We start from the raw sequence: 27,581 nt of genomic DNA, 5'->3' as shown, positions 1-27,581 counted from the left end.
GCTTTTCCCAGGCGGGGATGGGGGCGGGGGGGGAAAGGATGTGAAGTTTCGGGGTTGATCGGTGCATAATAATCAGGGTCGTAACGATCAACTTCAACATCCCCCCCCCCCCCCCCGGCATTTGACTATCTTCTGTGCCCAGTAGGTTAAATTCTGCATACAAGCCAAGTGGCCCATCAGGCCGGACCATATCCCGGTTTTCCGTGGCATGGAAGCGACTAGGAGTATTTTTACTCCCCCATGGATGTGTGATGGCCAGTCCATCGCAGGGTTACCCCCAGCATTTTGCCAGTACCCATTTATACACCTGGGTGGAGTAGAGGCACCGTGGGAGTAAAGTGTTTTGCCCAAGAACACAATGTTTCCGGCCATTACCCGAACCCTGACCATTCACTCCGGGAGTCAAGCACACTAACCATGAGGCCACCATGCCTCCCACTGTGCCTGGGGAGTGGGGAATTGACCTTTCCCCTGTGTGGGGTGGGAAAATGGAACCTGAAGTGTCAGGGTTTCAACTGATTTCTTTTTTTGGGCCCCAAAGTCCACTAACAGCCATAAAAACGTGTTTGGACGAGATGGAACAGTTTAAAGGTAGAGATGTAGCATTTGTGATCCATCTGCTTACAAAAAAGGTCTTCAAAGGTCTTTATTAAAGATGGCAGAGCCGACGACATTGTTCTTTAGTAGGGTATGACAGAAAATCCGACAATAGGGTAGGGCATTTGAACACCATTTTGGCCCGAGGGCGCGGGAATTTGAACCATCCAATCTTCAAAAGTTTCAAATGGCCCGGGCTTTTCCCCAGCGGGATGGGGCGGGGGGGGGGGAAAAGGATTTGAAGTTTCGGGTTGATCGGCGCATATATCAGGGTCGTAACGATCAACTTCAACATTCCCACCCCCCCCCCCCCCCCCCCGGGCCATTTGACTATTCTTCTGTTGCCCAGTAGGTTAAGTCTGCATACAAGACAAGTGGGCCCAATCAGGCCGGACCATATCCCGGTTTCCCGTGGGCATGAAGCGACTAGGAGTATTTTTACTCCCCCATGGATGGGATGCCAGTCCATCGCAGGGTTACCCCCAGCATTTTGCCAGTACCCATTTTTACACCTGGGTGGAGAGAGGCACCGTGGGAGGTAAAGTGTTTTGCCCAAGAACACAATGTTTCCGGCCAGGACCCGAACCCTGACCATTCACTCCGGAGTCAAGCACACTAACCATGAGGCCACCATGCCTCCCACTGTGCCTGGGGAGTGGGGAATTTGACCTTTCCCTGTGTGGGGTGGGGGGAAAATTGAACCTGAAGTGTCAGGGTTTCAAAATGATTCTTTTTTGGGCCCCAAAGTCACTAACAGCCATTTAAAAAACACGTGTTTGGACGAGATGGAACAGTTTAAAGGGAGAGATTGTAGCATTTGTGATCCATCTGCTTCCTAAAAAAAGGTTCTTCAAAAGGTCTTTATTAAAAGATGGCAGGAGCCGACGACAATTGTTCTTTAGTAGGTATGACAGAAAAATCCGACAATAGGGTTAGGGCATTTGAACACCATTTTGGCCGCAGGGCGCGGGAATTTGAAACCATCCAATCTTCAAAAGTTTCAAAATGCCCGGGCTTTTCCCAGCGGGATGGGGGGGGGGGGGGGGGGGGGGGGGAAGGATGTTGAAGTTTCGGGTTGATCGGCGCATAATATCGGGGTCGGTAACGAGGTATATTTTTCGTAACTGATCCCATATTTTTACCCCAAATTTTGCTTTCCCTGATCCAAAAAATGATGGAGAAATTTTTGATCCCTGATCCCTGATTCCATGAAAACTACTTGCTGATCCCGATCACACGCGTTGTGATTCCAGATCGCAGGTCTTTGATCCCGGATCCGGCCCTTTTCAGGCCTTTGACCTCGTTAAGGACCCTGCAATATTACAATGGCTGGGTTTTTTTTACGGTATTTTTGCGGTCCATTTACCTGGCTAACTCCTTTGAGAGGACTCCTTTGCTATCCTGCCGCATGACCAATTCCGCTCAATGTGCTATTCTTCGCCCGTGCGATACAAAACTCACAATTCCTTTTATGATACCCATGTTCGACGTTGGATATGTTGCGGCCAACTGCTTGGTCCAGCTAAAAACATGCTGCGAGCAAAAGGCAATCTGAAAGGTGAACCGATTCTAGACAATCTGGGACAATTAAAGGTCTTGTCTGGTCTTATCTCCCCGTTAATTTGCTTTGGAACCCGTAAGCACTTGCGTAAATATTGCGCCCAATATTAAAACTGATCCATTTGGAGTCTTTTCTAGGCTACCAGTTACCCGTGATGCATTTTGGCAAATTTCAACGATTATTTGACAACATTTTGTGAGGCCCTTCCCCAGGTGGAGGGGGTGGGGGGTCCTTGCCTTTAAATATTTGCTTGTGTTGCCTTGTTGAATGTTCTGTTCTTTCATTGGCCCTGAAAAAGCCCCTATGGGGAGAGGGTCAATTAAAGGCCCACCTGCAACCGACAGGCATTTCGAACCGTGAAACAATTTTCTTATATGAAAACAGCCAAAGCTGAAAATTCATCCAATCAGATTGCTACGACAAGCAATGCCAATTTCCACAACAAAAACAAACGGTCGCGCTATTTTAGTCTACCTTCAAAAAAACACTAAAAAGGGGGACGTCTTTGCGTCATTGAAGACCAAAAAATATTGCTGTAGGTTTTGTTGCTGATAACCTTGAAGTGCACTAAAGCTATTCTTTGTTGCAGTTTACACTCCGGCAAGGATGGAGAGGATGGAAATGAATTGAAAACTTGAAAAAACTGGGCCAGCTTTTTCAAGTGTGGAGACGATGTATTCAGAAAAGTCGCTAAAACTTAAATAAAACAGCTGTTTGTGCCATAAATACATTTCATATCTTCTTTCAGTGGGTTGTCAGGAATGTTGCACGTGTGACCTAAAGTACTCATTTAAATCTTTACCCAGGTTTGACCAAAAAACAGCATGGCAGTCCCCCTTTAAGTATGTATGTAATTTGTTGTCTTTTTTTTGTTCCCTTGTTTCCTAAAATATTTTGGGAACATTGTTCCCCCTTTCCTCATTTCAAATTAGCCATGTTTTCTCTTCTTTCCCCCAAACCCATGGGAGGGCATCATTTGTATATCTTTTTTTCCTTTCATAGTTTTGTGGCTTCCGTCTTTTGCACAAACAGAGTATTTGGCCTTTCGGACTGTAGAAAAGGAGAAAACGACTGAAATGTTGATCCTGTTAAATGAATGAATGAAGAAATAGATGAACGGAGAAGTGATCCTAAGTACTTATCTGGAAAATAAAACAGACAGTTTCTGTAATTTTGTGCCTTTGGTATTACAGGAAATGTATGGCACAAACTTTGTTTAATAAAATAATTTATACAATAAAACCATTTTCTCCAACTTATTCTGCCGCAACCTGTGAGCCGCATATCTTCTGTCTTGGAAAATGAAAAACCCAAAATTACACATCATGAATACTTTTCATCGTTTTGAACTTCCAGATGTCACAAACTTTTGAATTTATCTCCATCTTTGCACGGATTACCCATGATGCACTCAAGAGCGTGAAGTCGTCCAGATAGTTACAAGGAACGCCTTCATCTATAACCCGCAGTTCAAAGATGCACAATTAATTCGAACTAAGAAATGTATTTTTTCGATCAAAACACGTGGCCATATCGAGGAAAAAAACCGAGTGTTTCCATGCAGTAGTCGAACCTAGAAACTCCCCGATTTCTAGTTAGTACGCCGGACTTCACTGACACCTTGAAGTCTTGAGCACAAGGCCAATCAACTTGATTAATTCATTCGGACTGAATGTATTTTTCTTCAATGGAAAATCAGGGATTCCCGCAAAAAAGTCCTTCAGTTGCAGGAGTCGAACCGACGACCTTCTGAAGGCCCACCACTGAGCTATATGAGACTGGTAAAAGCTTGACCATCACACTATCCTCGTCTGATTAATAAATTTGTCCAACTGTTGGTAGATTCATTTCACCGGACATCGCAGGGGGTCATGGGTTCGAATCCCGTTTGGAAGCCACCTGAATTTTTCAGGTGTTTATAATTAGAGACAATTGCTTAAATTGTCCAGATAAAGTTTCCCTGCTAGAAGAGTTCTTTCTTTTTGTGCGTTCGCTGGGGTTCGAAACTCACTGTGTTGAGCATGCGCGGCGGTTACTCAGCAACCCGAATCGCCACGTGATAATTCATCTTATGTGGGCTAACTTAATAACAGCGGAATTACTGTAAAGGAATGGGCGCGAGACACAGGCGGTTTGAACAGTTGCCGTCCAACGGTGTGGACAGCGGTTGGATCAAAGCGAGTTTCGACGCATGGCAGAGGCCTCTACAATTTACTTTGTAGCTCCACCCGTTACTAGGAAGGCTGTGGGGTTCCAATTAAGTCAGAGATTGAGAATTTTTCTGAGGCCGAAAACATGTTTAGTCTAACTTCTTTCTGAAAAAACACAGTTTTCTTTAACTGACAACAGAAGGTTCTAAGGAATTTAATTTTCTGTTTATTATTACCTTCGCTTTGGTTGAATTCAATTCTTTTTCAGTTTAATTACACTTATAGTGGTCTTAAGTCTTGTAAAAAACAGACATCCAAAAAATTTACACCAAGGCTAGCTTCTAACCTATTAACTCCCAAAAATTCTACACAAGCAGTGAACTAGAAAACACTGATGGAAATTGTTTAGTTTTCGATTAAAACTATGACAACGCTGAAAATTAAACTAGATTGAATCATACATATTTCTTCAAAGCTACGGATTTACAATAATCCTAGAATTCAGTGAACATGGTAAAGTTTGAATAATTTCTAGAGAAGCCATCGAATGGCTTTCTCCCTAGACTCAGTGCAAGAAGTCTTCTAGTTTTCGCAATGCCAGCGGCGTAGCCGCGGGTCTCATGCGAGTGGCGAAGCTGCGAAAGACGATCTAAGCGCGATTGTGTTATAATAAATAAATAAATAAAATAAATAAATTCGTTTATTTAACTCTCGCAGTCAAGGACTGTATTACGATACAGTGTTGGTCAGAGCAATACATAGTACAATTATGAAAATAGAAATAGAAATAGAAATAGATAGCAAGAAACAATACAATTGATACAATAGACCTTTTCGGCTTGTATTTTTTGTTTTCCCAATACAGATCATGTGATAATACTCAGGAGGTTTGGTCTTTTGTTTTGTTCATTAAAATGAGTGCATGTAAGCATTAATATGCCTGCATGCACTCTTTTTAATGAACAAAACAAAGGACCAAGCCTCCTGAGTATCATCACATGGTCTTTATTGGGAAAACAAAATGTACAAGCCGAAAAGGTCTATTGGATTTACTATTACGTTGACGCAGCAGTCGCATATTTCAAACTAACGTAGCCTGCTCGCAGGCGGTTGGATGGTCGAAAAAACCGGAATTCGTAATAAGGTCGCCATCTTGGATTCGCGCGGCCGGGTCTGGGCCGGGTTGAGGGCCGGGAGGGGGGCGGTGAGAGGAGAGAGAGGAGAGAGAGAGAGAGAGAGAGTTTTTCTCTCTCCTCTCCCCGCCCCCCTCCCGATCCTCAACCCGGCCCAGACCCAGCCGCGCGAATCCAAGATGGCGACCTCATTACGAATTCCGGTTTTTTTGACCATCCAACCACCTGCGAGCTGGCTAACACTAACGAAATTACCGAAACGATTAGTTTTCGTCACCAAAGTGGCATTAGTTGTAATGAGAGGACTGGCTAATTATGCGTTTATGTATAAGCGGATGCAGCGGGTTTTCCGGGGAGACTTTTAGTACAAACTTTGTGCATGCTGTTGTTCTACGCTCCTGAAGGGTAGGAATACCAGCCCTGGTTAACGCATTCACATAAGGAATAAGGGGGAATATAATCGCTAAAGCGCGCCTCTGAATCCTCTCCAGATCTTGTGACAAATATTTGGGAAGGTTGGCGAAAACGACACCGGCGTACTCCAAAATAGAGCGCACGAGAGAGGAATAGATGCTAACAAGGTCTCCTTGTGGAAAACCGCATTTCTTAAGTTGCCTGATTGCGTAGAGGTTAGCTCTCTTCACTAAGCACTCGCAGTGAGCAGCCGATGAGAAGTCATTAGAGATATACACACCGAGTGGCTTAAATGATGTCTCTTCCTCGATATAGGTGTCACCGGTGACAATGGGTTGGAGCTCACAGCTATTATAATGAAGAAAGTTAACACGCATCTCTTTACATTTTACCGGATTAAGCTGCACGTTGTTGTTACTAGCAAATTCTTGAACATCCGAGACGATGTGGCGCATTATTGATGGTGAATTCCTGGGTATTACTTCCATTATTGTAACATCGTCAACAAACTTCGCTCTCAGGCTCCAATTGTTAACAAGCTCATTCACCATTACTGCAAAAAGCATGAGCGCTAGTTTTGTGCCTTGAGGGATGCCCCCATTGAGGGTTTTAGGCGGAGATGCAAACGAACCAATTTGGACAAACTGTGATCTATCTAGTAGGAAAGCAGCGACCCACCTTACTAAAATAGGGTGCAGGTCGAAACGAAATAACTTTGATAATAGTATCTTGTGGTCAATCAAGTCAAAACCCTTTCTGAAGTCGGGAAAAAAGAACCGGATAGGATAATTGCCTCTGTCTAGTGCTTCGAGGGCTAGGTGGAGTAGAAAAACTAGGGCTTGATCTGTAGATCGCCCAGCGGCTGCAAATTGTTTACTATCTACTTTCGGAAGTAGTTTCGGCAGTATTCTAGACAAAGTGAAACTTTCTAGCACTTTGGAAATTTGGCAAGTTAAAAAAGCAGGTCTCAAGTCAGTATCTATAGCTCACGATGGTCTCTGCTTCGGAATGGGATTGACAGCTGCCGACTTGAGCAGAGGCGGGAGGTAGCCCTCTCGTAGCGATGCATTGTAAATCGCAGCGATGACAGGTGCGAGTTCGAAGGAGAAGGTCTTTAATATGTAGAAATCCCATCAGGGCCTCTTGCTTTCCTCAGCTTGATGGACCGTAAGGCAATGTCGGCTTCCCGCAACGAGACATACAGGTCAGCTGGTATCTCAGACGCTTCCACAGAGTTCCCAAGGATATCGTCAGCAGTGAGAGGGTCAAAGTCCGAAGTCAGGCTGCAGAAGAAGGTGTTAATTCTTTCGCACAGCGACGTGATTGACTCGGACTTATCAATAAGTTGGCTGTACCACTTACCCTCAGCACTCGAGACACCAGATAGGTTTCTTACTTCTTTCCACCAACGCGCGACATTTGTGTGTTACTTCGAACCTTCGCTCCTCGGATGCCTGAGGGTTGAGGCTGCCACAAAAAAACTGACATTTGCGACCCCGTGCACAGGCTACCTGTTATCCAAACCGAAAACAATAGACTGAACAAAAGCAACGATTGACTTGACCTTGAAAACAATAGAAGATTCTACAACAGCAATCAAGAGCCAGTTAACACCGGACTTTCACGTGACGTCACGGCGGCCATGTTGGTGTCCCTAGACAAAGGAACGACAGCCACGTTGGTTTTTTAAACTGATCCAACGGGAATTTCGGAGCTCTATTGTCATGCAAACGTTTTCTTTTGTTTCGGTGAAAACAATCTATGCAACCCAACGGAATGATATTTCCAGATATTTGAAGTCATACATTTCTACTGCGCAACTGAAAACTTAGTTCTGCGTAGTTAGTACTGCGGAAATGAAATTTAAATGCTGGGCAGGTTATCGCAGTTAGTTGAGCAACTTCGGCAGTGGCAAAGGACTAAGCCTCAAAAAATCCAGGCTCTTGGACGGGATTCGAACCCATGACCGCGCGATTGCGCTACACTTGTTTTAACGACAGAGCTGTCAGGTGTTGGGAGCTCAGCTCCTTGTATCGAATTGCGCGTGCGTCTAATTACGTAAGTGCAACTGGTCGCTTCTGTGCCATGTTTCTTTTGAAATGTAACTTTTTATATTCTTCAGATGAAATGACGGTGAACAAGATTTATGACTTAATGTAATCTCCCTATAAACAAACTATTTACATTTTTCACAATTTTGGCGATTTTTCAATCTGGAACTTGGTTATCTGCTTGTTACCAGGGAGCCAAGGTAAAAGACACAAAGCAAAACTCTCTTAATAAAAAAGGGGATTTCGCGGAGATAATATGGTGGCTCAATTTTCCCTTCCAGGTCCGTTTTCCTTTTTCGTTCACCAGGCAGTTACTAGCTTTGCTTAAAGAGGTTTTTCTTCCATTTTGTGAGTCACGCTGTTCTATATCCTTTCACCTTTCACAATGTTCATGACGGTCAGCTTCAATACTGATGGTTCCTACAACAGAATAAATGCATCGTTAGTTTGAATATGAAGCTGTGCCCGACCACAAAACTTCAGGTTGAACCCATCAACCTCAGGTTGTCTGATAATGTTCAGCAGAACGAATTGGAAAGTTCTTAACTGCGAAAAAGGGAAATTAGAGGTAAAAGAGCGAATCCCTGTGGCTCGTGATAACCATTCTAAATTAATATTTAGACCATAAATTTTCAATGTTCTCTCCTAGCCGCCACACCGTTCACACAATAGGCGATTTGCAAGATTGCGTCATTTTACTACGGAGACCAGAATCTTTGTCAAATATTTTGTTATTCAGATTTTTCTTCTCTCCTGGGAAAAAAAGAAACAATTGTTTAAATTTGCCAATCGAGTTTGGCACGTGAGCGCTAGAGCAAGTCAGTAAGTAAGTAAGTAATTAAGTCCGACGGACAGTATATGACAGAAAGTTTAAGTTGTGAGAAAAAAAAAGTTTGATTTCCAAGACGTTCACACGGGCAGTGGGCGTACTTGATCCCCCAAAAACATCATGCCAGCGATTCCACTGAGGCGCGATTAAACCATGTTGTGTTGGACCGCCATGATAAAGTTAACATGAGTCACGCAGTTTCGATCAATCAAGGTTACTTACTTCCCTTTTTACCGAAGAACATAAAAAAAAGCATCAGAATTTGTCTGTCTGTTTATCATGGTTTAATTCTCTTGGCGGAGCTCAACGAGAAAAAGGCTCACGTATCTTTTTCTTAAGACTATGAGTAAGGTTACTGTTTCTATATTGAACTTGTTATTGAAAATTTCACGCGGCAGTTCAAACCTATCTCAAGCTCTTAAATTGGTTGCCCATGACATGTGCCCAAACCAGTTAATCCAGAATCCGCCTATTTCCGGATCCGGCTACAAGAATTCCGAATTACGTAAATGAAAATCACAACCCTGTCTTATAGGAGCTGGAATTCATCGATGTGGAATCCGATATTCGTAGTACGGTAAAAGAACTATCTAAAATGGGATGATAAACACGACTCGTGTCTCATTACACCACAGCTAAGTGAGAGTAATTTAAGCGTTGAATTTGTGCAATGTTTAAACAAATCAATCCTTTTTCTCTACCGTAGATGATTTTAATTGAAATCGCAAGGAAAAGTTTAGGTCAAGACCCAATGTGCTTACTGTTCTCTTGTCACCCATCTTCTTGGCTTGGCGCGAGAGTGCTGAAGATTAATCAGGTAGAAGTAGAGGGTCTCGTAAAAGACTCGGTTCTCTTTCTAACCGCCAAATCTAGTCTATACTTCTGCTTACTTAACTATTAGAGGGTACTGTGAAGTGCTAGTTTTCTACCCATATAGACCATGTGAGCGTTAACCCTACTAAGGGAATTGGGCCCACACAAGGACAGAGAAGAACTCTGAGCAGGATGGGAATTGAACTCATGACCTTCGGGTCAGATCACCGCTGCTCTACCAACTGAGCTACAAGGTCAGACGGGAGCAGGTCGTGGGAATTTAAGATGTATAGTACGCCACGCCCTTCGCTTGAATTGAACGGAATTTACAATACATTTAAGCTAAAACTCACACCGTAGGAAAAGAGAGGCTTTCAACAGAGTGATGCAAAACCCAAACCGTAAACTAACTACTTTGAACCACCGAAACAAACGCAGCCAGTGCCAAGCACTGGAAAACGCGCGTATTGGAGTCCACATTTGGGTTTAATTTAAGAATCGCTGATTGGCTGATAAGGTGGCGTGAGATTTTCAAGCCAATGATCATGCGCAGTACCGAGAAATGAAGATCATCGCAAAAATTACTTGCAACCAACACCAGGAATAAAATTGCCCAAAAGTACTTATACACCACCCACGTCAGTTTCACTGTGCAATCCAATTCTTTGTCTCCAAGAGCTCGAGCGTTCACAACAAGGACGCTTGACACTTTTGCATTAAAACTAAGCTCCACCTTTATTCTTCCGTTTTTAGCTCCAAAGACACCCGTCACTGGCTTCTTAGGGATTTCTACGAGAGAAGAATACTCTGTTAAACAATACAGGTTACTTGAAGCATGAAACCGGCGTGCGCTTCGGTTGAACCGAAACATCCCTATCCATTTGACTAAGTTGTTGTTCCTACAAGCCACTATCAAAAATATCATAATACTCTTTGTTTGTCCTTCCAAGTTTTGCATAAGCATTGTTTTTGTTTTCTCTTGCGACCCTTTTAGGTCCCAAGATAAAGTGGAAACAATGCTCATGCAAAATTCTGGAGAGACAAACAAAGAGTATTATGGCATTCTTGATAGTGAGATAGTAAACAGAACAAACTCTGTATGAAAACTGGGGGGGGGGGGAGGGGGTGGTGGGGGTGCAGAACAAATCACCTGTATACACATAATTAACTACTATTCACCGAAGTGGAGGCGGCTGGTGGCGGATATTTACCAGGCCGCAAAGCGGCAAGGTAAATAACCACCACTAAAATAACGAAATGAAACCTACCATGAGCTGATTGCCACCGTTCAATCGCTGGTGCAGTGGATGGATGCATGAGATTGTTGTCCACAGGACAACAGAGTCTCATGGGTTTTAATGAGGTGGTTTTTCCGTTCACAACTTGCTTCTGACTCGTAAATGGGTCTTGCAACCCCTCTCCGTAGATACGTTCAACTAAATGATTACATGATGAGGATATCGCGTGTTTCATTTTGCATGCTTTTGTTTGTAAAGGCCGTGTACTCTTTAGCTAAAAAAAGTGCGTTCAAATGAATGAAACATGAAACATGTAGAAACAGGTGCCTCTTAGCTATTACCCGGTGCACTATCTAAACTGATTTTTCGAAGGGCGAATTGTTTCACATTCCTTGTCACGTACTACCAAAATCTTACATTCAAACTGCTCCGTTCTCAAAACAAAGAACGCTATCGAGCTGAAACTTGCCGTACGTTTTTGATTAAGGTTTTTTGATTAAGGTGCTACACTTTATCAAGGTTACAAAATTGTGCGTATGGATCTATTTCCCACCGCAACGAAGCGTCTGACAAAGTGCTTGAAATCTTTCCGCTGAATACGGTCTTTGTTCGCTTGTTGACTTGAAGCAAATCGGTATCGCTTCCAAGAAAGAGGCGCAGGATTTTTTATTTTAAAATTGTTTTAAAATATAATGCGAGGGAGATGCACTTACGCCGTTGCGTGGCATATGATGTCATCTTTGATATGCGCAGAGCTTGGAATTTGCAAGTACAGTGTTTTAAGAGCGACGTGATAACGGTTGCTCTCGTCTTGGAAATTTAACGGCCGGGAAACGATTTTCTTGGCTAGATTGCAGAATACCCGGCCCACAAAATATCTAACTTAAAAAATTGCTCCCATAGTGCCGCAGTCGTGTTGTAATGCTGAGCCCGCAATCCTACAGCCCCGTAGTCGTCAGTCGTCCTAAGTACTTCATGTATCCCCTATTATAGTGTATTTAAATTATAATGTATTCCCACGCGTATATTATAATAATAAATAATAATAGAGAGATTAAGCATGACGTTTACGCCAAACGGCAAACGTCGGAGTGAAATTAGGGTTTTGCCAAAGATGGAAGAACCCTGCTTGATATTAGCTCATTTCTGTCCTGTTAGCTCCATATATCAAGCAACTTCTCAAAGGAACGAGACAAGTTAAAATGAGATAATTTTCACTCTTTTATGACATGCAGGAGCCTGCCGTTTCCCGTTTGCCGTTGGTCGTAAACGTCATGCTTAATCTCTCTAATCAGTCGTGTTGCAATCCCGCAGTCGCCAAAATGAATAACAACTCTGTTGGCTAAAAGTCTTACTTGGTTAACTACACTTTTCACGAGATCGTGTAAAGAAGAAAGCACTCGTTACTGATTAAGCCTAAGCGCTCGTTTCAGTGATTAGGTCTAAGTATTCTCGTAAATTTTTAGCTTTCATTTTGCGGTTCAGTTAAGCACACTTTTCACGACATCGTTTTGCCCTTGACTCACTCAGACTTCATTATTCTACTACGACGGCAATGCGGTAGCAGTCGTTCAACTAACTCAGACTTCATTATTCATCGACTACGGCACAGCGGTAGCAGTCGTTTACCTAACTTAATTGCATTATTTTGTTTGGTCACTGCGGGACCCCAGGAGCAAAAGACTTGTGCCGTTCAAAGTGGGCCGGGTATTCTGCAATCGCGCCATTTTCTTTTAGCATGAAAAAGGATTCAGGGGTTGATGGGGGAAAATCTGATATAATCGTGTTGGCATAACTTTTACAAGATTTGGTGGCTCCTAAAAGAGCCGTTGGTTTTGGCGGTAAACTTGGTGACTTTACTTGCTGCTTGTGTACTTGGTGACAGCTTTGGTTCCTTCACTAACAGCGTGTTTCGCCAGTTCACCGGGCAAAAGCAGCCTGATGGCGGTCTGGATCTCGCGAGAGCTGATAGTTGACTTCTTGTTGTAGTGAGCCAGGCGGGAAGCTTCGCCAGCGATGCGCTCGAAGATGTCGTTGACGAACGAGTTCATGATGCCCATGGCTTTGCTGGAGATACCAGTGTCAGGGTGAACTTGTTTCAACACCTTGTAGATGTAGATTGCATAGCTTTCCTTTCTCGTCTTTCGCCTTTTCTTGTCACCAGTGGCGGCCTTAGCCTTACCAGCTTTCTTCTCGCCTTTCTTTCCTGCAACTTTCGGTGCCATATTTCGCTCAATAGGGTTCGACTTGAATCGAATGATAACGCTATGTGAATGACTTGCTATTTATAATAAAACAAAGATGGGATCAATTAACATAAGGATCGAAATCGTCGATTTTTTATTGGTTCATAACTTCAGGTTGGCCAAAGGTCAACATAGTTCCGTTTTCAAACAAAAGCACTTGTGATATGAAAAATTGATTGGTGCGTTTCGATCCGACTGGAATATTGTCTTGCGTATAAATTTCCCTGTTGCTATCAATCGACATTTATTTCGCTAAGTGTTTGTAGACTCGAAGCTCACAGAAAAATGTCTGGTCGCGGTAAAGGAAAAGCAAAGGGCACCAAATCTAAGAGCCGCTCATCCCGAGCGGGACTTCAGTTCCCTGTCGGTCGTATCCATCGACTTCTCCGCAAAGGAAACTACGCTGAACGAGTTGGCGCCGGAGCTCCAGTGTACCTAGCCGCTGTGCTCGAATATCTCAGCGCCGAGATCCTCGAATTGGCGGGCAACGCTGCTCGCGACAACAAGAAAACCAGAATCATTCCCCGTCACCTTCAGCTCGCTGTCCGAAATGACGAGGAGTTGAATAAACTACTTGCTGGTGTAACCATCGCGCAGGGAGGTGTGCTGCCAAACATTCAAGCTGTCCTTCTGCCCAAGAAAACCGAGAAGAAGGCAAAGGCTTAAAGAAGCTCACAAGACGACAAAAACGGCTCTTTTAGGAGCCACCAAATATCGATAAAGTCATCACCAACATGTTCAAAACATGCATTACTAGTCTCAAATAAAATGTTCAGAGTATTTGGAGTAGATTTTGGTTCTTTCTCATACAAAAATAAAATAAACTTCAATTATTAAATGTGGCACAATTATATTCTGCTCCAAAAAAGTTCTTGACAAGATAGACACAAGTTCCTGCTTTTTGCCGTAACATTCGATGGCAAATTTCTCAGCTCATTTACATTTGAATTTGCGCGCCGAAAAAAACGTTCAGCGATATCGTCTTATTCTTAACGATTAATCGAATGTCATTGTTCATGGCTATCAGTGCACAGCCAAGCAAAACAAAAGATTTTTCCATAAACTCAACCGCAAACAATCGAGTAAACTGATCGCATCTGTTGGAAATGAGTCCGAAATAAAGCCTGCTTCGCACTTTGTGCAATAAGCACAAGCATAAGCATGAGAAAAATAGTGTGGGAACGGCCGTAAAATAAGCAGATGCACAAGCAATGCATTTTTCTTTCCTTGTGCTTTTGCTTATCTCACGCTTGTGCTTATTTTACAACTGGGACCGGCAAGACAAGCTCGACGATTCGCACGCCATCTTGAGTCTTACTACATCTGCGCTTGTATAAGCCAAGTTTTGCTCGGCTTCTTTCACTGTGAGAACGTTGCTAAACTCATCCTTGTGCTTATCGCTTAAGTGGGAACCGGGCTTAAGTGCCTATTCGGAGGAGTGCGTTACGGCTCCCTCCGAAGTAAAAGAAAAGAAAAAACAAAAGAAGCACTAGTAAACCAAAAGTCCCAAAACTGCCGGTGCAAGAGTAAGAGGAGCTTTGTGCAAATTTATCAAAAGGGAATAAGAGAAAAATATCTCCAAAATATCGATAAAGCCAACGAAGTAACTCCCGGACACAATCCTACCAACTATTTCCATTTAAAAGACGTATGATATTAACTGAGTATGAAATATAATTTCTCGTCTTTGGAGTGGATTTTAGTTCTTTGTCACACAAAAATAAAACATACTTGCACATTTATATTTTCTGTGCTGAAACAGTTAATAACAAGACACACGAATTTATTTGTAGTGACAACACGCTGCTGTCTTCGATTGCAAATTTCTCGGCTCGTTCACATTTGAATTTGCGCACCGAAAAAACGCGCGCGTATTACAAACATCATATATTCAAGCCGTAAGACACTCAACTACAGCGTTTGATTGTTAACGATTATTGAACTCCATGTTAAAAATGAAAACATCCTCGCAGATAAGATTAATATCCCTAAAAAAACCCAAAACGAAAACCGGAATATTTTATTTTGCTGTCGGCAGTTCGCGTCACGTATTTGCATATGGCATCGTGTCATGGGCACCCAACGTCAATTTTCGGAAAATATCTTGTTCGGAAGACGATTTGAGATCCAGAATTTTTGGAACATTTGTTGTAAAGGCCTGGCTTGCCTGCCTGTCCAAGGATTTTCGAACATCTAAAACATGGTATAATTGCCCAGTTTTAACGGATTCTTACCCTAAAAAGGTCACCTAGAATTGAAGTTTTGATCCCTATATAAATTTTCGCATCACTAGACTTTCAGCTAGAGAATCCGAACAGATGAAAAAATTTTCAAGCAACGTAGTTAACTATGGTAGCAATGAGAAGAGCCTCTCTGAGGCTGCAGATGACAGTTGGATAGGCAAGATTTTCTTGCATGCTTTTGCCCAATTTGGAATTTTTCTTACTATTATGCTGGCGTAATGCTCCATGCTCATGCCTCACTATGCTCAAAATTATGCCGGTGACATAATGTGGGCAACCCTAACTGTCATCAAGTTTAGCCGTAAAATAACCGCTAAATATAGGAGTTCAAAGGATATTGAGGAAAACTTTAGCCGTTCATTTAGTGCTAAGTTACTCGGGTAGGTTAATGTTTGAGAGTTTTGCGTAGGATATTTAACCGTAAAATAAAGGCTAAATATTAGCGTTCGTTGCAAAATTCGCTTCACCCTTAAACGAAGATATAACATCTTGCGCACAAGGTATGTTCAAAATGGGACAACGGTTTTCCATGGCGCTTATACCGTTCTCTTGAAGGAACATTTTGTATCGTTTTGTTTTAATATGGCTGTCATTGCACGGCCAAGCGAAACAAGTGGTTCGAGATTTTTACAGAACCGCGCACAATAAAATAAGCTGATCACACCTGTTGAAAATTAGACCGGTAAGGAATAAGTATCGATAAGTTATTAAAAATGACGGGAAACCCACGAAATAGATGTCTTCTTTGAGGTAGATATAAATAGTAATTTAAACCGCCGTCATAACAAAGAGGAGCTTAAATAATGCAAACCAAGAGAAAAGATATACTAAAAACCCAGTATTTATTGGTCATGACTTTTGTGAGATTTGGTGGCTCCTAAAGGAGCCGTTTGTTTCTTAGTGTGGCGCCAGTGTCATCTAACCGCCAAATCCGTAAAGTGTGCGTCCTTGGCGTTTCAGAGCGTACACAACATCCATGGCTGTGACAGTCTTGCGCTTGGCGTGCTCCGTGTACGTTACTGCATCACGGATGACATTCTCAAGGAAAACCTTGAGAACACCGCGTGTTTCTTCGTAGATCAAACCAGAGATTCGCTTGACACCGCCTCGGCGAGCTAGACGACGAATTGCTGGCTTGGTGATACCTTGGATGTTATCACGAAGAATCTTTCGGTGACGCTTAGCGCCTCCTTTTCCAAGACCTTTGCCTCCTTTACCTCGACCAGACATCTTAATAGCGATTTGAAGAACGAGAGAATAACATCTGCAAGAAGATTCTTTCAATTTATATGGACAAGTATGGCCTCTCAGAAAACAAATGCATTCTTATTTCTAATTGGATAAAAAGAACAATTACGCCAAAGGTACAAGGGTCAAATGCTCATCAGCTTTGGATGCATTTTCGGAACATTCGACTATCTGCAATTTCTGTGTGGCAAAAATCTCCTGCTCGGGTGAAAATGATAGCTAACGGATCCACTTAATTTATTTAAACTCTTATTAAACCTTCTTACTGCTTTTAGAGCTATGATAATAAAACAATCAGCTATGTTTCGCGTATAAACTTAGCTTGGAGTTAACACCGGATCGAAAATTTTCTATGATTTGGGCTCAACCAATCAAGTTACTTATTTTAAAACCAATCAGAATCAAGCGCGCCAGATATAAAATCAAAGTTACAATTTCTTACTTTATCCCTCAACGTTTTCGTTCAAGGAAAGATGGCTCGTACCAAGCAAACTGCACGTAAATCCACTGGTGGAAAAGCTCCACGCAAACAACTCGCAACCAAAGCGGCTCGCAAGAGCGCCCCCGCAACTGGAGGAGTCAAAAAACCTCATCGTTACAGGCCTGGAACAGTCGCTCTTCGTGAGATCCGTCGCTACCAGAAATCCACCGAGCTGTTGATCCGCAAGCTGCCATTCCAGCGTCTTGTGCGTGAAATCGCTCAGGATTTCAAGACCGATCTACGTTTCCAGAGCTCTGCTGTGATGGCTCTTCAAGAGGCCAGCGAAGCTTACCTTGTGGGTCTCTTTGAAGACACCAACTTGTGCGCCATCCACGCCAAGCGCGTCACCATCATGCCCAAGGATATTCAGCTGGCCCGTAGAATCCGTGGAGAGAGAGCATAACTTACTTCCACCGTCCACAATAAAAACGGCTCTTTTAGGAGCCACCAAATCAATAAAAGCAATAACCAACATTCTTAACGAAACAAGAAATTCAAATCAAACCTATCTATATGTCAAATGTCTGTATCCCACTAACTATCGGCTAAGTATCATTGCCCTTTGATGCTCCGGTAAATTCGAACGCACAAATTGTCCGCAATACAGAAGCAAAATGTCAGGCTCCTGTCTTGCCCAACTCAACTCAATTTCACCCGATATTTGCACGACTGTTGCACCTCAGAGCCCAAAAATTTCAAAATAATATCAACTTGCAAGTAATCTAAAATAAACTAAAATAATTGAGTAAGGCCAGAAACCAGAGTTTCGAAATAGAATGTGGCCAACGGACTACAAGCCACTAGAAAATTTTCAGCAAGACCCAGATGCACGCGGAAATACATGTTTCACAATATTACTTCCTTCATTACATGGTACAGTATATTCTGTAATAAGTGCACAATATGATCTAAATCATAAAAAGTCGAATTTTCAAATTTCCTTATATTAATGACGTGAATCAAACCCGTTAAATAATATGCACGCAGAAAGGACGACAATTTGGCGCAATATACTCTTACAATGTTTATGCCTTATCAATTTGATTTGTACATTCTGGCACTAAAAGTTAAAGGTAAATGTATGGCCGTTCGCTTAAGTGCATTTTGAAAGTGAAGTAAAATTGCGTAACGACCAGCATAAATGGATTCTTTATGAGGCTCCGTTGCAACTGTGTTATCACTGCTCTGTTCGTCCAAAAAAACGAAAGCGGGGACACACACACACAAAAGATATATGCCAGAAGGGTAGCCATGACGACTTTAAGATGAAAAAACGAGACATTTGTTGATACTTAAATCTTCGAACAGATGACTCCACCGTTCACCACTTGGATCAATGGCGACCTACAAGGCTTGTCTTTCTTGTGTCATTTTCAGCGGAAAAAGCACATTTAAAATGAGGTTGACTGTTCTATTTTATTACACCTACGCGTTGAGTAGAAGTTATTCTTTCAATTTTAAGTCTATAAAATACAGTAACACGAATTGCAAAGAAATAAATTCACCCCAAAGAGAAAAAGGTCTTCATAAACTACCAACTCTAGAACAACAAAAGCTAAAAATCTCACTCTTCTCTTCAACAAGTTCTCAAGCGCTGTCAATAAACATTTGGCCAAAGGGATAAATGTTAGAGTTAAGCCGTTTTACTTGTCAGAACTAAAGTTTTAATGGCGCTTTTCTATACAGAAAGCCGAGGGAATAAACACAACTTTGGTACACGCCATGTTAACGCATTGTTTCCACGACGGTCCGCATATGGTGTATTTACTACGCGCGCGCTTGACGGAGAGCATTCGAGTGTTCGATTTGTTCATAAATCTGCCAGAAATTTCGAGATGTCTGATCCAGCACCAGCAGCAAAGTCCCCCAAAAAGAAGGTGGCTCCAAAGCCCAAAAAACCTGCTGATCATCCGCCATACTTGGATATGATCAAGGCTGCCATTTCAGCTCTGAAAGAGCGAGGTGGTTCTTCGCGCCAAGCCATCGAGAAATACATCAAGAGCAACTACAAGGTTGGAGAAGTCGGCTCACACCTTAAGATGGCTTTGAAGAGAGGTGCTGCTAGCGGGAAACTTCTGCACACAAAAGGTGTTGGCGCTTCGGGCTCCTTCAAGTTGCCCAAGGTAGAGAAGAAGGAGAAGAAACCAAAGAAGCCAGCTGCAAAGAAACCAGTCGCCAAAGCCAAGAAGCCTGCCGCAAAGAAGCCCGCCGCGAAGAAAGCAAAGAAATCTCCGAAAAAACCCGCCGCTAAAAAGCCTGCAGCGAAGAAAGCCGCAGCCAAAAAGCCAGCAGCCAAGAAAGCCGCAGCCAAGAAGCCTGCTGCCAAGAAAGCCGCAGCCAAGAAGCCTGCTGCAAAGAAAGTGGCCAAAAAACCAGTGAAGAAACCCGCGGCTAAGAAGCCTGCCGCTAAAAAGTCATCTAAGAAGTGAAGAACTTTGCTGTTCACTTGAACTACATAAAACGGCTCTTTTAGGAGCCACCAAATACATGAAAGCAATGACCAACAGATTAACTTGCTCGTTAACTGAAATAATTCAAGTTATTTATGTACTTCGTCCGGTAACACTAAGTCTGAATGATTTATCGGCCCCTTATTCCAAGGGGATATGGCTCTTCGCAAACTTCGCAACATAGACAACCTAGAAACACTACCTTTTCGATGGGGATTGATTTTCTCGACAAAAAGGTTTCATGTAAATTTATAACATGGGTTAATCTTTCGCCACCACCTCTCCTTCTTTCTCTATCAAATAGCAACTTCCGTACCCAATCAACGCGTGCGTAGCCTACATTTAAGGCGCACTACTGGCGTAAACGCCATAACAGGAGTTTAGAGACCACACAGAAAATTGGTGCAATGCCAGAGTGCTTTTTTTCTGTACCGATGGAGTTTTTCTCAGAGTAAGAAAAGCAGCTATAATTTTCCAAAAATCGAAAGCGCCCAATATCCAAGTGAGTTGTTAAACTGTTCCGTTTTTAATTGGACAACAGAGTCAAAAATATCCCAACAATTTTGTCCAGGACTGTAGATCATAAAAAAGTGGAGAAGGCACAACTACTGTATACTTAGGCAGGTACAAGGTCACAAGTCACTGTCTCATCAACACTGCAACCACCTTGAATGCAAAAGCTAGTACCTTAGGACTAAACATCCTTTTTAGCCACAATGTTAACATTTTTAGAAACACACTGAGCTGAAAAAATGGAGCTGGACCTACATGTAGTACTGAAAATTATGGACTATGTAAAGACTCGCTTAGTGGTCAAGAATAAAACAAGGATTTCTCTACAAGATGTGCTAAAATGTCCATCTACGGCAAGCCATAGAATGCAGTATTTGATTGGCTGGACATCAAAAAATCCAATCTTTATTTAAAGAGGGAAATGTTATAACCTGTTACAGTTTTCTAAATTACGGCCCTCTCCAAGCATTAACCCTCCCAACCACCACAGAAGACAGAACCACAACACAGGGAACTACATGCCCTACAAATAAAGGTTCAAATAAAGAGAGGTGAGAAAAACTGCAAGTGTTGATCAGTGAAGGCAACAACAAACAGTTGGAGCAATGAGTGCCACACAGTTTTAAGGTTTATTGCATTATTAAATGGCTTATCTACCTAAAATTAAAGGAGAACAGGGTCAATGTAACAAAAATTGTTATATACCTGAGTTTTTCCCTTAGCAGCGCGTGCTATCATAGGTTACTTTGAGTTCACAAGACATCTAACAATAAAGCTGTTTCCCGCCAAAAGACTGAGCAGGAAACAGTGTAAAATCTATGACATCAGAGGGCAACAGTGCACTGTTAACCGTGAATGTTGACCGACAACGGCAGTTGCTGTTGCCATTGCATGTTTTTCTTTTTGTGCTATATAACAAATCACTTAATGACTGGTCCCAAGGGAAACAATTTATTTTGTTTCCCTTGAATCTCAATGATTCCCTCAGCTGCACCTAGAGAAAACATTGAGATTCTCAGGAAACAAAAATGAACTGTTTCCCTCGGGACCAGACAGTAAGTGTTTATTATCAAACAATAATGTTACCTGGTTTGGAAGAACCTAAATTCAGACACACAACCCAGAGTATGTTCCTTAGGATCATATTCTTTAAGCTCTGCTGGAAAAGAAAAAACTCAAGTTAAATTCTCTGGGAACAAAAAGTAGTTTACACAATGTTAGATTGTGGATTACAATGTGGATTTTATAACAGTACAAAATAAATTTCTTTTAGCAGTTTTCTTGGGTGGAACCATTGGGGGGATTGCTTGGCCAATTTTATGACAGAACTGAATGGGCATAAAACCAGCTTCATGATTATCTTCCTATACTACATTGTGTATGTTACAGGTTGAATTAAATTCAAGTTAATTATAATTTCAACCAAGGTTGATTTTGTCAGCCTAGGTCAATTTTTTTCAACCTAGGTTATTATGAACTGTCCAAAAAGGGTTTTCCCTTTTTTGGGGGATGTAACAAAAAAAATGGGGCCTGGATTTTTAGGAAAGATAAAAAAATAATAATAAAAAACACCCTCTGCCATCCTTCCTTTCCCTTCCATTCTTCTTCCACTTACCATCTCTCCCTTTTCTTCCCCTCTTCCATACTACCAACGGACTGTGCCACTTACTTTGAGCTTCCACAACTTTCCATGCCACTCCAAGGATTCAAACCCTTGCACCAATGGACATCTGAGATTAGTTCTCTGCTGTATTAACCGCTGAGCCATTGAATCAGCAACTGAAATCAGCTAGACATTTTTCTACCAATGAGTTTAAGCTATTTCCAAGCCTTCACAACAACCACCGGGAGGGGCGGTGGCCTCATGGTTAGTGCGCTCGACTCCGGATCGAGTGGTCCGGGTTCAGGTCCTGGCCGGGAACATTATGTTTGTGTTCTTGGGCAAGACACTTTACTCTCACAGTGCTTTCTTCACCCAGGTGTATAAATGGGTACCGGCGTAATGCTGGGGGTAACCCTGCGATAGACTAGCATCCCATCCAGGGGGAAGTATAAATACTCCTAGTCGCTTAATGCTACGGAAACCGCAGATAAGCGCCGGCCTGATGGGCCATCTGACTCGTAAGCAGTGACTTTACCTTTACCTTTACAACAACCAACAGTTCGGATATGCGTAAATGGCATAAAGTGAGCCTTAAAAATTTCAGCTTATCCACACAGTTATATGGCTGTCAATGGAACTTTATGAAGAAGTTAAAAAGTGGCTAAATTTATCTGAAGAAGAATGAAAATGCTCTGGGTCTCCAGTGCAACAAAAGAAAAAAATTGTTTGCAAGACGTGGGCTCTTTATTCTGAAGGACAAATTGTCAAATATTGTATGAAGTCTATTTACGTCGCTATGCAAAATAAACCAGGAACAAGGCATCATTTCTAGTCATGATAACAAACCGGTTTTCACCACAAACACAACGTTCGCAATTTTTAAAATTATAAATTTGTGAAAAAACGGATGGTGGCACAGGCAAATAGAACAAAAAAAGATAACCTTAATTTGCAGTTTAATCAAATAAAAGAACTCATCAACAAACCACTGGTGTTATCATCTTGGAGAAACTGAAAAAAACATAACCATTCACAGAACAATAATTGCCAAAATGCGGTATGAAGAGGTTTTCAGAATCTCTCACAGGAAAGAAATCAAAAACCCACAAATGAGTTGACAAGTCACAGCTACATCAAATACAGAGCAGCCTAATGGTCAATAATTTGAAAAAGTGGATGAGCCAGACCTTAAAAAGGAGAGCAGTGTGACTGTCTGACACTTGCAAACTGCAGACAGCAGATTGCAGACTAACCCTAAATCACAGTTATTGAAAGCTAACTGCTCTAAAATAGGTGCTAAGACTTAAATACTGTTTATCAGCACTATTTGGAATGGGTGTGTAGACTTAATTAAATACTGTTTATCAGCGCTATTTGTAGGTAGCCAGCAGCCTGCCTTCTGCAGCTATCATACACCAGGAAGGGAAGAAGGCAAAGAAGTTCAAACTCAGTTCAGCATTATGTGCTGCTGAAAATTAATAAAATGGAAAAGGAAACGCCCCTTCATCCAAATGTGCTACTTGCTCAAATTGTAGAACTTGAAGGGGACTGTGCCAAAGTAATCACAAAGTTTGGATTTATCACTACAAACAGACTCAGCAAAATACAAAAAAAAAACAAGTATTTGGGGTTTTATAAAATACTCATGAAAAATTTAAGCGACACTAAGTTCATCCACTCACCTCTAAGGACAATTTACTTACTAATATATTACACATACTTGCTAATAATAACAAATGGGATTTTGTTGATGTTTCCTACTTTCAATTTCAACCTTGGCTAGTTTAAAATAAACATGAAATTAAAATTAACCTGAATTTAAATTTAACTGTGACATGTACGTGCAGGATTTTCAATCGGAATTTTAGTAGGCCGCAAAACCTGAGGAGTCAAAGGTGGTGGAAATACCTGTTTGTGGTACAGTGCAATAGGGAGCTAAAGCCCATGCATTTATGACGGGCAGACGGCAACCAGAAGAGAACATCTTGCATGCCAGGACAGTGGTGTCTCCCAGATTTTTATACTAATCCTATAACTAATCATATATAGATTAGGAGAAAAGGTACTTGGCAATGTAAATGTGGTTGTGTGAAGACAAGTTAAAAGGGAAAACAGCTCACTTCCAGTTGCCATCTGCGTCTTAGAAACGCAGGTGCTTAAGCTCCCTAATGTACCGATCAAATCTAAACTTGAACACCCCCCCTCCCCCGCATCAATCCCTGGCAAACGCCGGGCATTTGACTATCTTCTGTGCCCGGAGAGTGGGGAATTTGACCTTTCCCTGCGTGGGGTGGGGAAAATTGAACCGGAAGTGTCAGGTTTCAAATGCTTTTTTTGGGGGGCCCGAAAGTCACTAACAGCTATAAAATACATGTTTGGACAAGATGGAACAGTTCAAAGGGAGAGATGTAGGTATTTATTAAAGACGGGAGGAGCCGACGACGATTGTACTTATAATTAGTGGGGTGTGACATACAAATCCAAGAATAGGGTAGGGCATTTGAACACCATTTTGGCCCGAGGAGGCAGGAATTTGAACGATCCAATCTTCAAAAGTTCAAATGCCCGGGCTTTGTCCGAGGGGGGCGGTTCTTGAAGTTTCAAACTAATCAGTACACAATATCAGGGTCATAACGTGGTATATTTTTCGTAACTGATCCCATATTTTTACCCAAAATTTTGATCCCTGATCCCAAAAATGATGAGAAATTTTGATCCTTGAACCCGCAAAACTTTGATTCCTGATCCCTGATTCCATGAAAAATACGGCTGATCCCGATCCCACGCGTTATGATTCCAGATCGCAGGTCTTTGATCCCTGATCCGGGCCCTTTTCAGGCCTTTGACCTCGTTACGACCCTGCAATATTACAATGGCTGGGTGTAGTATTTTGCGGTCCATTTACCTGGCTAACTCCTATGAGAGACTCCTTTGTTATCCTGCCACATGAATATGCTTGAGGCTGCCGCTCAATGTGGTTTTCTTTGCCCGTGCGATACAAACTCACAATTCCTTTTATGATACCCATGTTCGACTCTGAATATGAGCGGCCAACTGCTTCGTCAGCTAAAAACATGCTGCGAGCAAAAGGCAATCTGAAATGTGAACCGATTCGAGACAATCTGGACAATTAAAGGTGTTGTCTGGTCTTATCTCCCCATCAATTTTCCTTGGAACCCGTAAGCAATTACGTAAATATTGCGCCCAATATGAAAACTGATCCATTTCGGAGTCTTTTCTCAGGTACCAGTTACCCGTGATGCATTTTGGCAAATTTTAACGATTCGCACTAATTAACGTTTCTTTCTTCCGGTCCTCTTTGTCTTGATTAAAATAGAAGGCCAAAACTAGAGATAGCTTCAAAGATGAACAACCCTTCCCCAGGGGGAGGGGGGGGTCCTTGTTTCATTGTTCTCTTTAAATAATTGCTTGTGTTCCCTTGTTGAACTTGTTCTGTTCTGTCATATGGGGAGAGGTCAATTAAAGGGAAGACCTTCGACAACAATGACCAGCAGTTTTCATTAAAACAATGGTTTGCTGGGGGTGCTCAGTCTCGCGGGCTCAGAAAACCTTGATTGTGGTCATTGTTATTTAAGGTTTTTCCAATTAAAGGCTAGCCTGTGTACAGCCGCCCGCTCTCCAAAAAAAAAAATCGGAGAGGAGCGTCAATTTTTTTTTTCGGAGAGCGGGCGGCTGTACACAGGCTATTAAAGGCCTACCTACAACTGACAGGCATTACGAGCCGTGGAACGATTTTCTTATATGAAAATACAGCCAAAGCTGAAATTCATCCAATCAGATTGCTACGACAAGCAATGCGATATTCCACAACAAAAACAAACAAACGATCGAAAAGCCTGTCGGTTGAAGGTGGACCTTTAAAGAGGAAGTGTCACGCTATTTTCACGCTATTTTAGTCAACCTTCAAAACACTAAAAGACGTCTTTTCGTCATTGAAGACCAAAATAATGCTGTAGGTTTGTTGCTAATAACCACTGAAGTGCTCTGAAGCTATTCTTTGTCAGTGGCGGATCCAGGGGAGGTGCCCAGGGGCCCGCCCCTCCCCTCTTATTTTTGGACCAAAAGGAAAGGAAAGTAACTTTATTTAAGTGTCTAATCTTCTAGCGCCGTAGAACACTAATCGGAGACACTGTAAATTGAAATTAACAAGTTAACGCAAATCAAATCAAATTTTTGGTTTTTGAGGAGAGGGGAAACCGGAGTACCCGGAGAAAACCTCTCGGTGCAGAGTAGAGAACCAACAAACTCAACCCACATATGACGCCAAGTCTGGGAATGGAACCAGTCTGTGGAACCCGGGCCACATTGGTGGGAGGAAAGTGCTCTCACTATTGCGCCTTCCCTGCACCCCAAACCAAAGCCACCAAACCACCCTTATACACCGAAACAGAATGTGAAAGGAAAAAATCCTAATGTTTGCAAGCAGGCCCCCACCTTAACTCCAGGTCTGAATCCGCCACTGTTTGTTGTTTGCACCCAAGGATGGAAAGGATGGAAATGGATTGAAACTTGAAAGAACCGGCCAGCTTTTTCAAGTAAGGAGACGATGTCTTCAGAAAGTCATTAAAATAACAGTTAAAATACAAATAACAAATGTGCCATAAATACATTTCATATCTTCTCAGTGGGTTGTCAGGAATGTTGTACGTGTGTCTGACCTAAAGTACTCATTTAGATCTTTACCCAGTTTTGACCTAAAAAACAGCAATTTTTTGCACAAACAGAGTATTTGGCCTTTCCCCCCCAATTTTACGAGAACTCATTGCGATTACGTGTTTATAACAAAAGGGCAAAATTTTCTTGTCACTGTCGAGGCACAACGAAAACCAGTTGGGCAAACGGGTTAAAAAAGCACTTGTTCGCTCGCATTTTAGAGCGAAACAAACAAACTGACAAATCAACTTTTTCTTTATGTCCAAAAGAGAACAGATAATTGTTATTTAATTCCAGTTGACAATAAAAATTCGACTTTCATTCCTGAACAAAGGAAGAACCGATTAAACCACCTTTTAAAAATACGCATCCACTTTAAATAAAGCATCCGTAAAGTAAGTAAGTATGAGTAAAGTGAATAAGTAAGTAAGTGTGAGCTATTACTGGTATTCTGTTTTGTCGTGGTCGTTTTCTTCCGCTCTCCTTTCGTTTCTGTTCTACACATAGGTCCTCCAGGAATCATGTAACCTTATCAGAGCTTCTAAAGATGTGCCAAAAATTGCAATACAGAGAAAAAAGCAGCTCTAAGCAAATTAAAAATAAACACACAGCTTTAAGTTTATATCCTTCCGATGCTTTACTTGAATAACTGCGTAGCCACCAGTGTAGACAACAGATATCATGATATGTCAAACTGGATTGAAAGCAGCGAAAAATGCAGAAATCTAAAGAAAACATCTTTTAAACCGTTTTCCACCTGAACACGAAAAGCGTTGACTGTGTAAGAACTATAGTTGATGTAGTATGGCCGTGTAGCCGCGTCGAGCAACAGAAAGCGCGCGAAAAATGAAGCCTCGCTTATGTTTAGGTGAGCTAAGCGGTCAACTTGAAAAAACAGCTGACCTTGGTGAGCTCTAAGCTTGAGCCCGCGATATGGTCACGTGATACTGGTCAGCGGATACCTTGTTTTGACAGGTTTTAATTGATCAAAACATGGATGTCCAATATCAAAGGTGTATGCTGTAAACTAGCATGATACTGGTCACATTGGCATACATGGAGGGGTGGACGTACGTACGTAGTACTGTACGGACGGTCGATGACGTCATGGCTATAAAACCAAGATTTCTCGCATCGATGGGTTACCATATTTTCTAAACAATGGTGCTCCGTGCGCGCCCGCCATCGGCGCGGGGGAGCTCCGCTAAAACGACGAACGGAGAGTAGCCAAACACAACATCCCTAGTGTTTTCTGTGCCCTACGAGTCATTTCAGGCGAATTACTGCAGGGTCTTCGTTTTCCGCAAAATTAGGCCGTTATGTGGAAAACGAAGACC

The 27,581-nt window shown here is 42.2% G+C and overlaps 5 protein-coding genes across 14 annotated transcripts in view; 2 read left to right on the top strand and 3 right to left on the bottom strand.

The window, feature by feature from the left end:
• The window catches only part of LOC138038799 (uncharacterized), a 212,930-nt gene extending 187,933 nt beyond the window's left edge, over positions 1-24,997 (bottom strand). Inside the window, exons 1-5 of one of the 10 annotated variants that reach the window (XM_068884857.1) lie at positions 24,476-24,993; positions 21,054-21,126; positions 10,282-10,337; positions 9,497-9,537; positions 7,981-8,326 (exon numbers count right to left, since the gene is read on the bottom strand). In XM_068884857.1, the coding sequence (XP_068740958.1) occupies positions 8,311-8,326; positions 9,497-9,537; positions 10,282-10,337; positions 21,054-21,126; positions 24,476-24,646 (357 nt within the window). In that variant the 5' untranslated portion in view covers positions 24,647-24,993 and the 3' untranslated portion in view covers positions 7,981-8,310. Of the gene's footprint in view, positions 1-7,980; positions 8,327-9,496; positions 9,538-10,186; positions 10,338-21,053; positions 21,127-24,475 lie in introns of those variants that run through there. The other 9 variants (XM_068884851.1, XM_068884856.1, XM_068884852.1 and 6 more) reach the window with 9 other exon arrangements.
• The window catches only part of LOC138038793 (mucosa-associated lymphoid tissue lymphoma translocation protein 1-like), a gene marked incomplete at its 5' end in the record, with an annotated part of 207,274 nt that overhangs the window by 155,406 nt on the left and 24,287 nt on the right, over positions 1-27,581 (bottom strand). The window lies entirely within an intron of this gene.
• LOC138038806 (histone H2B, gonadal) lies at positions 11,070-13,051 on the bottom strand. Its single transcript, XM_068884864.1, has one exon. It carries the CDS (start codon positions 13,009-13,011, stop codon positions 12,643-12,645), a length of 369 nt encoding a protein of 122 aa, XP_068740965.1. The 5' UTR covers positions 13,012-13,051; the 3' UTR covers positions 11,070-12,642.
• On the top strand, positions 16,905-17,785 carry LOC138038803 (histone H3). The gene has a single exon (XM_068884861.1). The coding sequence runs from the start codon at positions 16,997-16,999 to the stop codon at positions 17,405-17,407; it is 411 nt and encodes a 136-aa protein (XP_068740962.1). The 5' UTR covers positions 16,905-16,996; the 3' UTR covers positions 17,408-17,785.
• Positions 18,822-20,291, top strand: LOC138038795 (histone H1-delta-like). The gene has a single exon (XM_068884846.1). The coding sequence runs from the start codon at positions 18,840-18,842 to the stop codon at positions 19,431-19,433; it is 594 nt and encodes a 197-aa protein (XP_068740947.1). The 5' UTR covers positions 18,822-18,839; the 3' UTR covers positions 19,434-20,291.

Source organism: Montipora capricornis, chromosome 2 (genome assembly GCF_036669925.1).
Source record: "Montipora capricornis isolate CH-2021 chromosome 2, ASM3666992v2, whole genome shotgun sequence".
NCBI classification, from domain to species: Eukaryota; Metazoa; Cnidaria; class Anthozoa; order Scleractinia; family Acroporidae; genus Montipora; species Montipora capricornis.
This window is presented reverse-complemented; position numbering and strand designations above follow the sequence as displayed.